This window comes from Ruditapes philippinarum, unplaced genomic scaffold, assembly GCF_026571515.1.
Source record: "Ruditapes philippinarum isolate M1 unplaced genomic scaffold, ASM2657151v2 ctg17283_1_1_1_1, whole genome shotgun sequence".
NCBI lineage: Eukaryota > Metazoa > Mollusca > Bivalvia > Venerida > Veneridae > Ruditapes > Ruditapes philippinarum.
The window spans coordinates 2,293-16,052 of NW_026857995.1; the positions used below are offsets into that span (position 1 = coordinate 2,293).

Consider the following 13,760-nt stretch of genomic DNA (forward strand, 5'->3'; position numbering starts at 1 on the left):
CGAGTTACTAACGCAGTAAGGCCTATTTTTGCATATTTTGACCTCTTAATGGTAATTTACGTGGATTGGAAGAGCCATTGATAATGTGTAAATTACAATATTTTGGTAACTTTAAAATATTATACTGTTAATTACATTTTCATATTTCATGAAAATTAGCATGAACCTGGAGGCGTGCAGCTTTAAAAATGAAGAGGTGAGTAAAGAGTTATTTGAATATTTATATTCTGTGTTCTATTAGACTATTACATTTTACTTCTTTAATACTATGTATACACAATACAATATAACGACTATTGCTAATATATATTCCTCGCTTAATGAATGATTATCGATTGACATACAAAGCGTGCGGTTTAAATTGTCAGCTATACAACCAACTATTAGCTACCAAAGTAAATACAATTGATAAAATATCGAACAGTGTGACTTATAAGGGGATATTTTTAATAAAAACTAAAGATTTTACGCATTCTTAAATGGAATTTATTGATAGACAGACAATAATTATGATTCACGGCACATGCATCGACATGTATCGCTAGTTAACCGGTTTTAAAGTCAATTAAACATGTAGTAAATTAACGTTTATCGTCTATCTTTTGTGAACATTTGCTTGGTCATTTCTGTGTATTTTGTAAGAAGTTAAATTTAAGCATAAAGAACATGACTAGTCCGCTGTCGCCTGGCATAGTACCCGAGAATGTTGACACTAAGACAATATCTAAACCTTTCACAGAAAGTGGGAAATGTAAAGATGAAGTCATGTTAACATTTGACGATGGACAAATACTCTTTGTGTCACAAAATTTCTTAATATTGACGTCGCCGGTATTTGAAGCAATGCTCTGTGGGGATTTCAAAGAAACTCAAACGCGGAATGTTGACCTGAAAGAAAAGAAATATGACAGCTTTTTAGAGTTTCTAATGTGCATTCACCCTGGAACGACTACAACTGTTAACAGTAAGTTTAAATCATTATCAATAAGGGAATTATGAACTTCAATATATAACAAGAAATATTTTTGTCAATGTCTGTTTTGAGAATGATTTGATTTCATTTTATATTTATAATTTCATCGTCATGTATTTCAATTATTACAGGAGACAATGTTCTGGATATAATGCCTATTGCTGAAGAATATCAGGTCACACGTATCTTATGCAAATGTAAAATATGCCTGAAAAAGTGGCTCACCGATGAACTTGAGACAGCACGTAAGGGACAGTCTATTGATCATTTCGTGATACCGGCTCGAAACTGTTTATATATCCTTAAAACAGTCGCAATGTTAAACTACAGTGAGCTGATTGAACTTTGCGTTGGAGTGGTATCTCAATTCGGGCATAGGATATTTTTTGGCTCATATTCCCCAAATACCATCAAAGTTAAAAAATTAAAAGTACGTATTTCTGACAAAGGGAAATTTACCACCGTCGAGGAAATTATCAGTGAATGTACAGAGGTCTTCAAAAGTCTACAAGCCGATGTGAAGTATGACGTCCTTGCTCGGAGATTGGCTCTTTACCCTGATAATGACTTCAAGGTGCCAAATCCAGTAGAATTTGGACCACCATTCTTTCCAGTCTGCGTATCATTCCCACTCCAAGAGGACACCCCATGCTGCAGCCGCTACCGTGACGACCTCCACGACCACAGGACTTGTTCTCAATGCAACTCCCGATATAGCTCGCGCTCTCGTGACAACTTCCGCGACCGCTCACGCTCCAATGAAGAACGCCGCTACCGCTACCGCTCACATGACGACCCCTGCGACCGTTTTCGCTACCGTGAAGACCTCCGTGAACGCTCCCGCTTCAATGAAGACCAGCGCTACCGCTCCCATGAGGCCCCCCGCGACCGGTCCCGCTCCCCCCGCGAACGGTCCCGCTCCGGTCTCGCTCCCCCGCGACCGGTCCCGCTCCCATCACGAAAACCACCGCTACCCTCACCGCTCCCATGAAGACCGCGCGACCGTATCCGCTCACGTGACGCTCAAGCGACAGTTCAAAGTCCGGTTCCGCTCCAATGAAGACCAGCGCTACCGCTCCCATGAAGCCCACCGCGACCGGGTCCCGCTCCCCCCGCGACCGGTCCCGCTCCCCCGCGACCGGTCCCGCTCCCCCCGTGACCGGTCCCGCTCCTCCCGCGACCGGTCCTGCTCCCCCCGCGACCGGTTCCGCTCCCCCCGCGACCGGTCCCGCTCCTCCCGCCACCGGTCCCGCTTCCCCCGCGACCGGTCCCGCTCCCCCAGCGACCGGTCCCGCTCCCATCACGAAAACCACCGCTACCCTCACCGCTCCCATGAAGACCGCCGCGACCGCATCCGCTCACGTGACGGCTCAAGCGACAGTTCAAAGTCCGGCGACGACTCAAGCGACTAAAGCCGAGACCACGATTGCCCCCACTCCTAATTCCCACCCCTTTCTCTCCGATGTACATCAGACAATCAAGAATATGAGTCAGTCCATTCTTAATGCCAGTCAAACAAGACAAAAATTAGTTTAAAATGTAACTACAATAAAGGATGTTTTCTTTAATTTGACTTAATTCTCAAAGAAGCACATCTGTGATTTAAATGCTATCCGTCAAGTGTGTGCTCTTTATCTTTTATTTTGTGTTGTTTTTTTTATAGATGGAAAGTTTTTTTTTATTATTTTCCTTGTATAATAAAACTTTTTTAAAATCTTTTCAGACAATTTTTTAAAAAATCTTACTTTAAACAAGCCACATAGCATTTGAAAAGTGATGATGATGATGATAATCAGATTGTGGATTGATGCCGATTATAAACACCACTATGTTACGATAAGCTTAACATTCTCTCCTTATACCCTAAGTGTTTTCCAAATACATTGTACTTTGTGAGGTGTTATTTAATTCTTGAACCGGCATAATATCAATAGAACAGTAAGCAATAATTATCTTTAAGAAAAGATACTTTGCCGGGGTAAATATGTTTATGTTTTCGAAAATATATGTCGGAATAGCGTATTTATGTATCGGCAACATTATCTCTCTACGACGTAGAAGCGATATTTCCGAAGCAGAATAAAACTATGCTAGACACTAGCTTTTGATGTTGAGATTTTGTTTCCATAAAGAAAGAAGGGAAAATGTACGGAACTAAATAAGATAAAAATTTTAAACGGGATCAGAGGTTTTGAAAATCTGGAAAAAGAGTGGTCCTCGGATTCAATGAAAACAACAGTACTCGTATTATATGAAAATTGCAGACTCAGTTTGATTTATGTTAATAAAAGATAATGAAAAAGTGCAACATCACTCACGGTCCAAAGCACCGGATAAAGCAGTATTCAGTATTCAACAATACTGTGATCAATAAATGATCCCATAGGACCAGAAAAATATACAACATATAAGGTATTAGGCCCTTAAGTATAATTTTTGTATTTTATTTTTTACAAAGACAGAGGAAAAAAATATAAAATAGTGGTGCGAATATCCTGGCTTATGCAAAATAAAAAAAATTTCTATGCTCCTTTTTTAACAAAAATGCAGTGTGTTAAAATATCGAAGCATAGCAATATTTATTTTTGATATAATTGTTTAAAACTTTACATAATATTTAACTAAAACTAAAGTAACAACAATTTATTTGAGTTAAATTAAAGTATCAGTATGTGTGATTTCGAGGTATCTGCTCCTGAAAGTGTTGTTGTGCAGCCGAAAAATGATAAAATTCATTTACAAAAAAAAAAACTGAATAAATATGTATGATGATTTTCTTTTAAACACAAATATTTATATATATAATCATTTTCTAAAAGGTCATATTTTCAAAACAAAATTTGTGAAATTTCAAATATGTTAAGTTACAAATAGTATATGTTTCAATAACAGATGTCAAATTTAAAATTATGTAACTGGAAGATTAAAATGCGGCTTTTCCTCTTTGTCCAATCAACTGTGCTAAAAGTTTTATAATATATAGGTGATAAGGTCAATTAAGCTGTCTGTACTTATCATGTCGTTAAACCTTATGACTGATAAAATATCCAGGTGATGATTGTCGTTATAAATTCTATGTTGCTATGTTACATTATTTTGTATTGAAACCTGATTGGTCATTTTGTTATTTAAGACACAAAAATGTTAAAATTCTATTGGTCAGTTTAAAACGAAATAAATTTTAGAAATATTGTAAAGATAAATGTAGAAAATTTAGGGTCAGTTAGATTTTGGATTTCCAAGTGATAACGTATTGTGGCTTTCCACTAGAAATAATTGTTACTGTTTTTAATATAGATTTGTTAACATCAAGATAACCTGTGTATATGTTATATATTATTTGTGGTAATCCACTAAGAAAGAAACATTAAAATATAAAACGGAACATTGTGTTGAGATTCAATACACCCTCATTTAGCGCATAACAGTGTCCTAAAAGATTAAGTCTAACACTCCACGTGATTTTGTCACTATAGACAAAGATGGAAAAAAACCGGTGTTAAACTGCCAATAAACACTGGTTAGGGCCTACTTGTATATGCGGATGTTATGTTTTCATCCTCGATTATATAGTTTACAAAGTCTTTTAAGGCAACAATGAAAAGTATTTTTATTTATATTTTTATTTATATTTTCAGTTCTTATAATGTTTACTTTTCATATAATACGGAAATAATGTCTTACATACACTAACGTCATATATGAGATCCTATCAGTTAATTAATATTTTGAGAAAACGGCGCCAATACGTAAGCAGCGTAATGACGTCATCCTTAGCGAATACAACTCATTCATAAACACTGACGTCATTTCATACATACAAGAATGATATATTGGGCACTGATGTAAACACAATACAATCCATTCTAAGACGTAAGCTTATATTGTTACAAAACTTGATAAAATAACGGTATTTCTTATTATGTCTTTTGTTTAATAATTTCTATATCTTAGCAACAGTAGGGTGCAAAAATCGAACAGCGTTATACGAAAATCGGCACCGGAAGTTTTTTCCGCTTGAAAAAATAACATTAGTGATCTTCCTTATCTAATCGTGTTAGAGAATCGAAATAATATCAATGTTAGCGGTATTTATCGGCTATTTAACACCGATTTTGTCGTTTTGTTGCACAAAAATTAACCATTCAGGCCTGTGGCCTTCGTGGTCAATTCATAAGCATCAAAACTCAAAACCGGTGTTAAATAGCCGATAAACACCGTTAGGACCAATATTGTTTCTAAAATATTAACTCACATTCAAGGGCAGATAACTCAATACGACCCTGACCCCCCAACAATTTTATTCACCCAAATGTTTCAATCAAGTTTCTCTTTCGAGCAAACATTAAGACGATTTTTCCCATCAATAGTTTGAAATTTTCATTTTGCCACGGATATGACGAAAAGAAAAACCCTAATAGCAGGCAACATATCCTAAGCATGATTTTACAGTATTGTAGCAGGAATACTGGAACCGACCGACTTGAATACGATAAAAGGAACTAAAATGCCACAAACACAACAAATAATTCCATGTTAAACGATATTCACGGATCGAAAAGATTAAGTCTTTTATATGGGTGGCAGTGAATGAAGTATATGTAACTGCACTACCGAACATGTCCACTCTCCCAAACTTTAATGTGATTCTAATTTTAAACTTTCGAAACGCTAAAATGTACTTGTGTAATGGTTTGTACAATGGAACATTTAATAGCACACTTTGTGTCATTCCCCCAACAAAGGCGTATAGGCAATTGGTAGACAATTTGACCGAAACGAGTAAACAATGGACGGAAACAAATACACTTGACGGGATTATCATTACATTTACAAATTATATACATATATATACTGTTTCATCTTATATTTTTAAACGTTGTAAGTCAAAAATAGTCTACAAAATTGCTTTGCTTTATTATTATAGTATGGTTGTCATTTATGACAATTGCGCAAAATAATCTAGTTAGAAATGATTTACATAATTTGTCTTTTTTGACAAAAAGTAACGAAAGTTCATGCCCATGAAATTAAGTGAAATCACAGTATATATAACTTTTCCACAGATAATAAATCTATAACAAACAAAACACACACCACCGACAAGTTGACTCTATACTTCAATTTAGAATGAAGGCAAGAACGATGCCCTATTTGCGGAGCAGCGTGGGAAAAAATTAAATTTTAAAACTACAACAAAATAAGTATATAAGGATAACACAAAAATTACAATGAAATTCTAAAAATACACAATTAAAGGGGGATGAAGTAAAAGAAACGAAACCTTACGAAACTTTGTAGTGGTCCGCTTATAAAGTTCAAAAGAAAAGCAATGAAATTTTACTTAATATTGTAGTGGTTCGCTTATAACGTTTAATTGCACTTCGAACAATAAATTTCTCCTTGCTTTAAATATCAGTGTCGACTTGATCCAATTACAATAAAGGAATGATCAAATGATAGCCTTGAGCATTGAAAAGTTTTACAATATAGAAATGTGTATTGACATTCAAAACGTAAGTTTAACATGTCAAAATGTAGATAAAAATTGATTGTGTGGTGTATTGATTCCCTTCGTATTGTCTTTTGCTGGGATTGATTTGCATATCCATTCAGTTTAAATCATTCCGAATCGTTAAGTGACTATTTTATGACGCGAAAAAAATGTATAAGTATTTCGTACCAATAGCATTTGTAAAATGAATAAAAAGCGCAAAATAAAAGATGTTAAGGAGGAAGAATGTCCGAACACATTTACAACGCCTGGGAAGTGTTTGGACGAAATACGTTTAATATTTGATGATCAACAGGAACTGTATGTTTCACAAAACTTTCTTATACTATCTTCACCAGCTTTTGATGCCATGTTTAAGAATGATTTCAAAGAAAAGCAGCAATCAGCAGTCGCCTTGACAGGAAAGAACTATTCAGACTTTCATGAATTTTTGATGTGTATTCATCCTGGGACATTAAAGCCAGTTACAGGTAAAGAATCATGTCTACTCTTGTGCATTTTGTTCAAGTTTAACTTAGCACAAAGTAATTTCTTAATTATGTTATATGTAATACCTCAAAACCCAAAAAAGGAGAAAATGATATATTTGGTATGTGTTTTGTTTATTGAAAATAAATAGTTATTAAGCAATATATGTTAAAGAAAATATGTCAATTTGAAAAAAGTTTCGATCTTTAACAAACGGCATGGCAAAATCAAATAAATTTCAGGAACTTCACTTCGCTATGTCTTACTGCATTTTTTTCAGAAGCCAATGTACTGCGCATTGTACCTATAGCGGAGGAATATCAAGTTGACTCTATCATCCAAAGTTGTAAATTGGTTATGAAAAACTGGCTTGAGAAAGAATATGTATCTGCTAAAAAAAATATGATGGTTATTTTAATATTTGTGGTCCTTATAATCACGTAGTGCCAACACGACAATGTTTAAGTATTCTTACGACGTCTTTGGCACTGAATTACAAATCACTTGTAGACAACGCTGTGGACATTATCGCCAAACTGCCACATAGAATATATTATGGTTCGTTTAAACCTGACACTCGCGATGCCTACCATCTCTCACAAAAACGAGAAGTAAACGGAAAACAGCTTACTGTCCGTGAAATAATTGATGAATGTACAACAGTATTCAAGACCCTTCCTGCTGAGCTTAGATGTACAATTTTAAGCAAAAGACTGGCTCTGGATGAAGACAATGACGTCAAGTAACCACCTGATACAAGTGATCAGGGCAGGAAAATAACTTTATATGACAAAATGCTTTTTATAGGTGTTATTTTTCTACACAGAAGGCAGCATTCAATTTGATCAAATATCAATAATCTAAATCTTTTTAATTACGTTTAAATGTTTTTAGGAAAAATCTTCTAATAAATCCTTACATTATCTTTGAAAATATATATTTGTATGAATTTCTTACATTATTATCATTTTGGTTGTTTTGTGCTTTGAAAACAAAGTATATTTTTGTAAGTTAAAAATAAATGATTTAAGTGTAATTTGTTTTCAGTCTCATGACAATAATGTTTCACACCAGAAATATTTACATCTGCATGCACTTTTGACCAATAACATTCATTTAACTCACTATTTACTGAAGCAATCGGCACGGGTCGGCCTTTATGCATAATAACCTTGCACTTTACACAAATTGAAAGTACTTTTACCAAGTTGTTTTCGATGTAAAACAACAACAGACAAATAATCTTTGACAATGTATATATTTCACATCCAAAGGAACATAAAGTATATATCAGCAAATGTATGCTAAAAATCTCTGACTGTCATAATCAACTCAAAAATGACTTTAATACGATTTGAATGAGTTCTACAACAAACAAAAAAGACAGTAAATATCAAATGTACAATTGAGCATTGGATATATTTTGTCTCATATTCTTAAAATACCATCAAAGTTAAAGAATTTAAATTAAAAATTTCTGACAACAGAAAGTTTACCGCCGTCGAAGAAATAGTCAGTGAATGAACAGATGACTTCAAAAGTCTATCAGCCGATGTTATGTATGACGTCTTTGCTCGGATATGAACTCTTTACCCTGATTATGATTGAAATGTGACACCTTCAGTAGAATTTGGATCATCGTTCTTACTATCCCGCACCTCATTCTCACCTCGCTTCCGCTACCGCTACCGTTTTCGCTTCCGCTTACGTCACTTTTACGATCCCGCTCTCGCTCACACCACCGTTTCTGCTCCCGCTCCTCATCCCCACACCTTTTCGCCCAGAATTACATCAGGCTATCTAAGACGTACAATCCAAGTAGATCAGACCATTTACATCGTCTTTTCAGTTCAAACAAGAGCAAACACGTGATTATGGTTTAGAATGGTTTTATTAAATTTCACAAAATTTCAATGAAGCTCATCTGTGTTTTAAATTCTATCGATCAAGGGTGTGATTATTACACTTCTTTTTTGTTGTTATTTTTGAGACAAAAACCTTCTAACTGTATGATACACATTGCCTGATTTATGATTGAATTTATTCAGACTGTCAATGTTTCTAAAAACTAGCATTTGTAATTAAATCATACTTTTTACAGAGCTCATAAATACTTCAACGTACATGTATCGGTGGCGCAAATATTCTTAAACGGTGATGCCTATGCTGTTTAAATCAATGTATAAAGTTTTTGGCTGATTTCGGGTAACATCGTAAGAATCGCTAAGCCACTTTTGCCTTCTTTTGATAGTTTTCATACATCTATTATTGTCGGCGGTATATATAATTAAAATCGTTAAACATTCTGGTCGGTATTCATTGTAACTCATCATTCAACTGAAGAATATTGAGAATAAGCAAACATGATTTTATTTAAACATAATTATATAATTCCTCAATTATATAGGTAACATGTATCTGATTAAGACTTTGGCCCGTATTCAGAATGGATACTTACACTCACACGCATTGAGTAAAACCCATAAAATTGCCTAACGGTTAAGACAGTTATCACCTTTCAGTAAAGTGGTATTCAGGTTATAAGTAAGAGTCGAGTGAACTCAGGAGAGTAGAGAATCTACGAGATTAGGAGGGGGCTACCTTGATGTGCCTGAATAAAATGATACTGAATACCACTTAGTTTTGAGAATTGATTTTGAATAAATTTCGTCCAGTATACATTTAAGTGCATCAAATACGCGAACTGACAGTATTTTAGAAAAAATATGTTGAAAAACAAACACTTAGGGATAGAGATGATCCCATTAAATTTATGTCAGAAGTTGAATTTTATCAAAAATTTTGATTTTCAAAGGGGTGTACCCAGTGTGACACAAGTATTAACAGGGTATTCAGCTCGCCGGATACTAGTACTTTTGCCAAAAAGAAATTAATTTATATGATTTTCAAATTTCCTTATATCCTGTGTTTGTAAATGTGACCATCGATGATTCTGGACTCAAATCCTCGGATGATTTGTCGTATGCGTCTAAATATAGGCATATGCATAACAGTTAGATACAAGTTATATCACACTGTTTAAATTTTGGGATTGACATATAATCCCAATCTATATATTTGAAGATATTTCAAAGGAAAATGACAGAGAAATATCTTCCTGGCGTCATGAATAACCAAGGCATAAAGTTAGCGTTGACGTCTGAGTATTTTAATTAAAAACAAAAATCGAAATCCACGTAGCAAAACAATATCTTGAACATTTGTTTAGCATGTAAAACACACTTTACTAAACGAGTATGGCGTTAAATTGTAACTTTAATAACAGCTGATAAATGATTTACCGCTTCAGTCGTTAGGTATTCCAGCATCACGATCAAACAGGGTTGTTTTGTTTGTTGTTGTTGTTCTTTTAGGGGGGATTATGTACAATATCATTGAAATTGATTCAAGAAATTAAAAAGATTAGGATTATATATTTGCAAATACCAACGACAAAGATTTAAATAAAACAGTCTTGTTAAAATCACGTTATGCCTCTTTCTATTTTAAGTCTTAAAAAATAATTAAAAACTATTTAAAGTTGCACTGAACGTGCAGTAATGTGTAATGATGGTAGAAAAATGTAAACAATGTAGTATTTTGACTTCCATATAAACAAAGATTTTTAATAATTAATTCTTTAACAAAATCACCACTTCGGTGAAATACACTCTTTTAAACGACATGGTTACACTTATCAATGTAAATTGAGTGATGTTATGCAATAAAACCGATCGGTCAACTTTTGAAGTCTCCCTCACGAGAGGTAAGGTTGAGTAAACAAAACGAATATCTTTGTGCACATTGTGAGTTACTTACCGTAAGTCTACTCCGGCGTTACTTGAGGCGACCTTTCGTGAGTTTGAGTCGAGATTAAGATTAAGAATCGTTTCTGAAAACGGGCCTTTGATGCCAGCACTATTAAGTGTTGAGAATTGAGTACCGCTCAAGCCGGTGCTAGGAGGCGAGAGGGATGTTGCACGTATTCATTATCCCTCATGTACAGACTCAATCAAACCAAGTCTGCAATTATCTTGTAATTTTGTTGTGATTAATGCTCACCTCTAGCACCGGCTTGAGCGGTACTCAATTCTCAACACTTAATAGTGCTGGCATCAATGATCCCGACGGACCATCAAAATATAACAACACTGAAGTGAAGTACGTGGCATCTTTTTACAGCTGCCACACAGCACTTGACACCTGTTGTTGTGAAGTATCGAAATCTAAGTCACAGAAACAAATGACCCATTTAACATTATATCAGTTACCAAAAATATGTGCTTTGGGGAAAAGGTTCTCAATTCCTATGGGCAATTTTAGGTTTTTCTAAACTGGATAAATATCGATTAAATATAAGCCGGTTTATTTTCCTTTTCGTGTCTCTTTTGTATGAAGGGATATTTGATAAAAACATTGCAATTCCAATTTTGCATAATCTAAAATCACTCCAGGTGTCATAAGACGAGAAATATTTTACTGTATTTAGTTGTTTTTAATCGCGTCATATTCTAATAAGTACAAAATTAACTCAATAAATATATTGTTTGTTACTTGTCCCTAGTCCCGACCACTCATAGGAACTCGAAAACGGGACCGCAGATTTTGGCGCATATTTTCGATCGTGTAACGGTTTTTAAAAACGTTTCTGCTACATCTTAATATCTTTTAGTATTAACCGAGTATATGGCCTCAAAAATATATTTTCAATTGAACCCAATCAGTCTCTTTTAAAACTGGTCAAATTTTACAGTATTATAAAAAAATACAAGGAGTAACATCCGTCATTTGCCGCAACGTTTTCGGCATGAGTTTTTCACCTTTGGCTACAATTGATTACTATTTTTTCAGAATTTTGTTCCCGTTTCTTTTGTCAACTATCAGGTATATACGGGTATAACGTTCACGGTTTCTTGTTTACCCGTATTGACATGTATAGGCGGCATTATAACGGGCGTATTCGTGTTTTGATTTGTTAACATGGAGAAAACAGACACTTTAGTAACATGGTCCAACTGATTTTGCCGAAATGAAAAAGGGAATATTAAAACATGATCCATAGATAAATAGTTTAGGTACTAATCTGGTATTCATTACTAGGAAATGTAAAAGTTTCCCTTAAAATCAAGCATATCAAGGGGGATAACTTACGCCGAACGTTGCGGTAAATGGCCGATGTAAGTTCAATACACCGTAAATTTGACTGATTTTTAAATTAGCAGATTATATAAATTGAGATTAGATTATATAAGACCACCTGTTTGCATAAAATAAAAGGATATTCAAAGGTCGGACAAACAATATGTAAAGCTGGTACGGATTCGGATTTTTTTCGTCTCAATATGCGGTCCTTTTCCAGAGTTCCTTGGACCAAATATACCGTTATTTCCTAATTCCCTTTCGCCTAAACGGAAATAAATCATTTATCCCTTAGTCTACAGAAACTAAGAAAATATAACACAAACACATATGTAGAATCAGTCATTCACATTGCATTTATGATCGAATTAACAAAGAACGGGCAAATGGGGCAAAAATTAACAATAAAAACTAATATTACTCAAACAATTTGAAAAACGAAATTACAATCCTAAACATTTACTAACTAAAAGTCGTTTATCAATGTCATCCTTAACATAAGAGTCTTTAGCCTTTTCACTTTTCCAACGTCTATGACGTTTAAATAATCTATCTGACACTCCAGCATTGGCAGCAGCTGAAGCGCCACCTGATCTTAGACTATGCAATCCAAATTTGGATTTGTCCAAACCGATATGCTCAAACATATCTAAAATAAGTTCACGAGCTCTAGTGTAAGACAATGGTGAAGTACCTCTTAATTTATAACAATTAGAACTCTTGAAAAAAGTAACAGAACGAAATATAAAATCATATGAGTTTTCATCAATGTTAGCCATAGCTAAATAACGCAATAACATGTTAACGGGACAAGTTACATTTCCAGTCTTTGCTATCACCCACTACCATCTCGATAAATGTCTGTTTTACTGTGATCAATAAACAGTGAAATATGATCAGACTTAAAAAGAATATTAGAACGCTTAACATTTATCAATTCAGAAAATCTTAGAAAACCAGCGTAAGCTAAAAGACACATATTCCTAAGTTTAAATAAATTTACATCAGTATCTCCAAAAACATTAACCAACTTAAAAAGTATTTCTGGAGTAACAGGTTCTTTCCTAGAAACACGATGTCCCAGAATTCTATGAAGAGCCTCCCTGACTGATTTCACTAAAAAGGATGAACACGGATTATTTAAATTTCCTGCTAAATCATTAGCCCATTTCATACCATAAAATGCTTCATCCACAGTAGATGGAGAATTACAACTTTGTATTAAAGACACTAAATATAAAGAAAAATCCACATCATTGGCAGGAAAAACTACCAAACTATGCTGCCTAGCCCATTTACTCCAACTGTTGTAGGATCTCTGGTATTTTTTACTCGTATTACAGGCTTTTGATGAAAGAGCGACTTCCGGAAGTGAAACAGCCAGGGAGGATAACTCTGGATCATCGTACACTTTATGACTCAATCTGTTCATTATTAAAATAATAATAATATAATAAATTCAATTGTTAAAAAACTGATCAAATAAGAATTAAGTAAGAAAAGCATATAAATATTAAACATTAACAGGCCAGCCATACCACTTATTTACAAAATATCTTTGAATTTATGCCTAGGCCAAATTACCCTAAAATAATAACATTAGATACGTCTAAGTTCAACTTAAACATAAAATACAATCGTGTCAAAAAGCTACAATGACTCATT

The 13,760-nt window shown here is 34.4% G+C and overlaps 3 protein-coding genes across 3 annotated transcripts; 2 read left to right on the forward strand and 1 right to left on the reverse strand.

The window, feature by feature from the left end:
* The first annotated feature begins 388 nt into the window (after positions 1 to 388).
* On the forward strand, positions 389 to 1,964 carry LOC132751709 (uncharacterized). Its single transcript, XM_060741922.1, has 2 exons — positions 389 to 964; positions 1,105 to 1,964. Exons 1-2 carry the CDS (start codon positions 667 to 669, stop codon positions 1,962 to 1,964), a joined length of 1,158 nt encoding a protein of 385 aa, XP_060597905.1. The 5' UTR covers positions 389 to 666.
* Positions 1,965 to 6,594: 4,630 nt separating this feature from the next.
* LOC132751712 (uncharacterized) lies at positions 6,595 to 7,828 on the forward strand. Its single transcript, XM_060741924.1, has 2 exons — positions 6,595 to 6,958; positions 7,237 to 7,828. Exons 1-2 carry the CDS (start codon positions 6,673 to 6,675, stop codon positions 7,398 to 7,400), a joined length of 450 nt encoding a protein of 149 aa, XP_060597907.1. The 5' UTR covers positions 6,595 to 6,672; the 3' UTR covers positions 7,401 to 7,828.
* Positions 7,829 to 12,538: 4,710 nt separating this feature from the next.
* On the reverse strand, positions 12,539 to 13,527 carry LOC132751710 (uncharacterized). Its single transcript, XM_060741923.1, has 2 exons — positions 13,099 to 13,527; positions 12,539 to 12,814 (listed from the first exon to the last, which is right to left on the reverse strand). Exons 1-2 carry the CDS (start codon positions 13,525 to 13,527, stop codon positions 12,539 to 12,541), a joined length of 705 nt encoding a protein of 234 aa, XP_060597906.1.
* Positions 13,528 to 13,760: the final 233 nt, after the last annotated feature.

Coding starts and splice junctions, on each gene's coding strand:
- LOC132751710 (XM_060741923.1), bottom strand. CDS start 13,527: ATGAACAGATTGAGTCATAAAGTGTACGATGATCCAGAGTTATCCTCC. Junction 12,815..13,098: donor ATGTTTTTGGAGATACTGAT/GTAAATTTATTT, acceptor ACTTTTTTCAAG/AGTTCTAATTGTTATAAATT.
- LOC132751712 (XM_060741924.1), top strand. CDS start 6,673: ATGAATAAAAAGCGCAAAATAAAAGATGTTAAGGAGGAAGAATGTCCG. Junction 6,959..7,236: donor GACATTAAAGCCAGTTACAG/GTAAAGAATCAT, acceptor CATTTTTTTCAG/AAGCCAATGTACTGCGCATT.
- LOC132751709 (XM_060741922.1), top strand. CDS start 667: ATGACTAGTCCGCTGTCGCCTGGCATAGTACCCGAGAATGTTGACACT. Junction 965..1,104: donor AACGACTACAACTGTTAACA/GTAAGTTTAAAT, acceptor CAATTATTACAG/GAGACAATGTTCTGGATATA.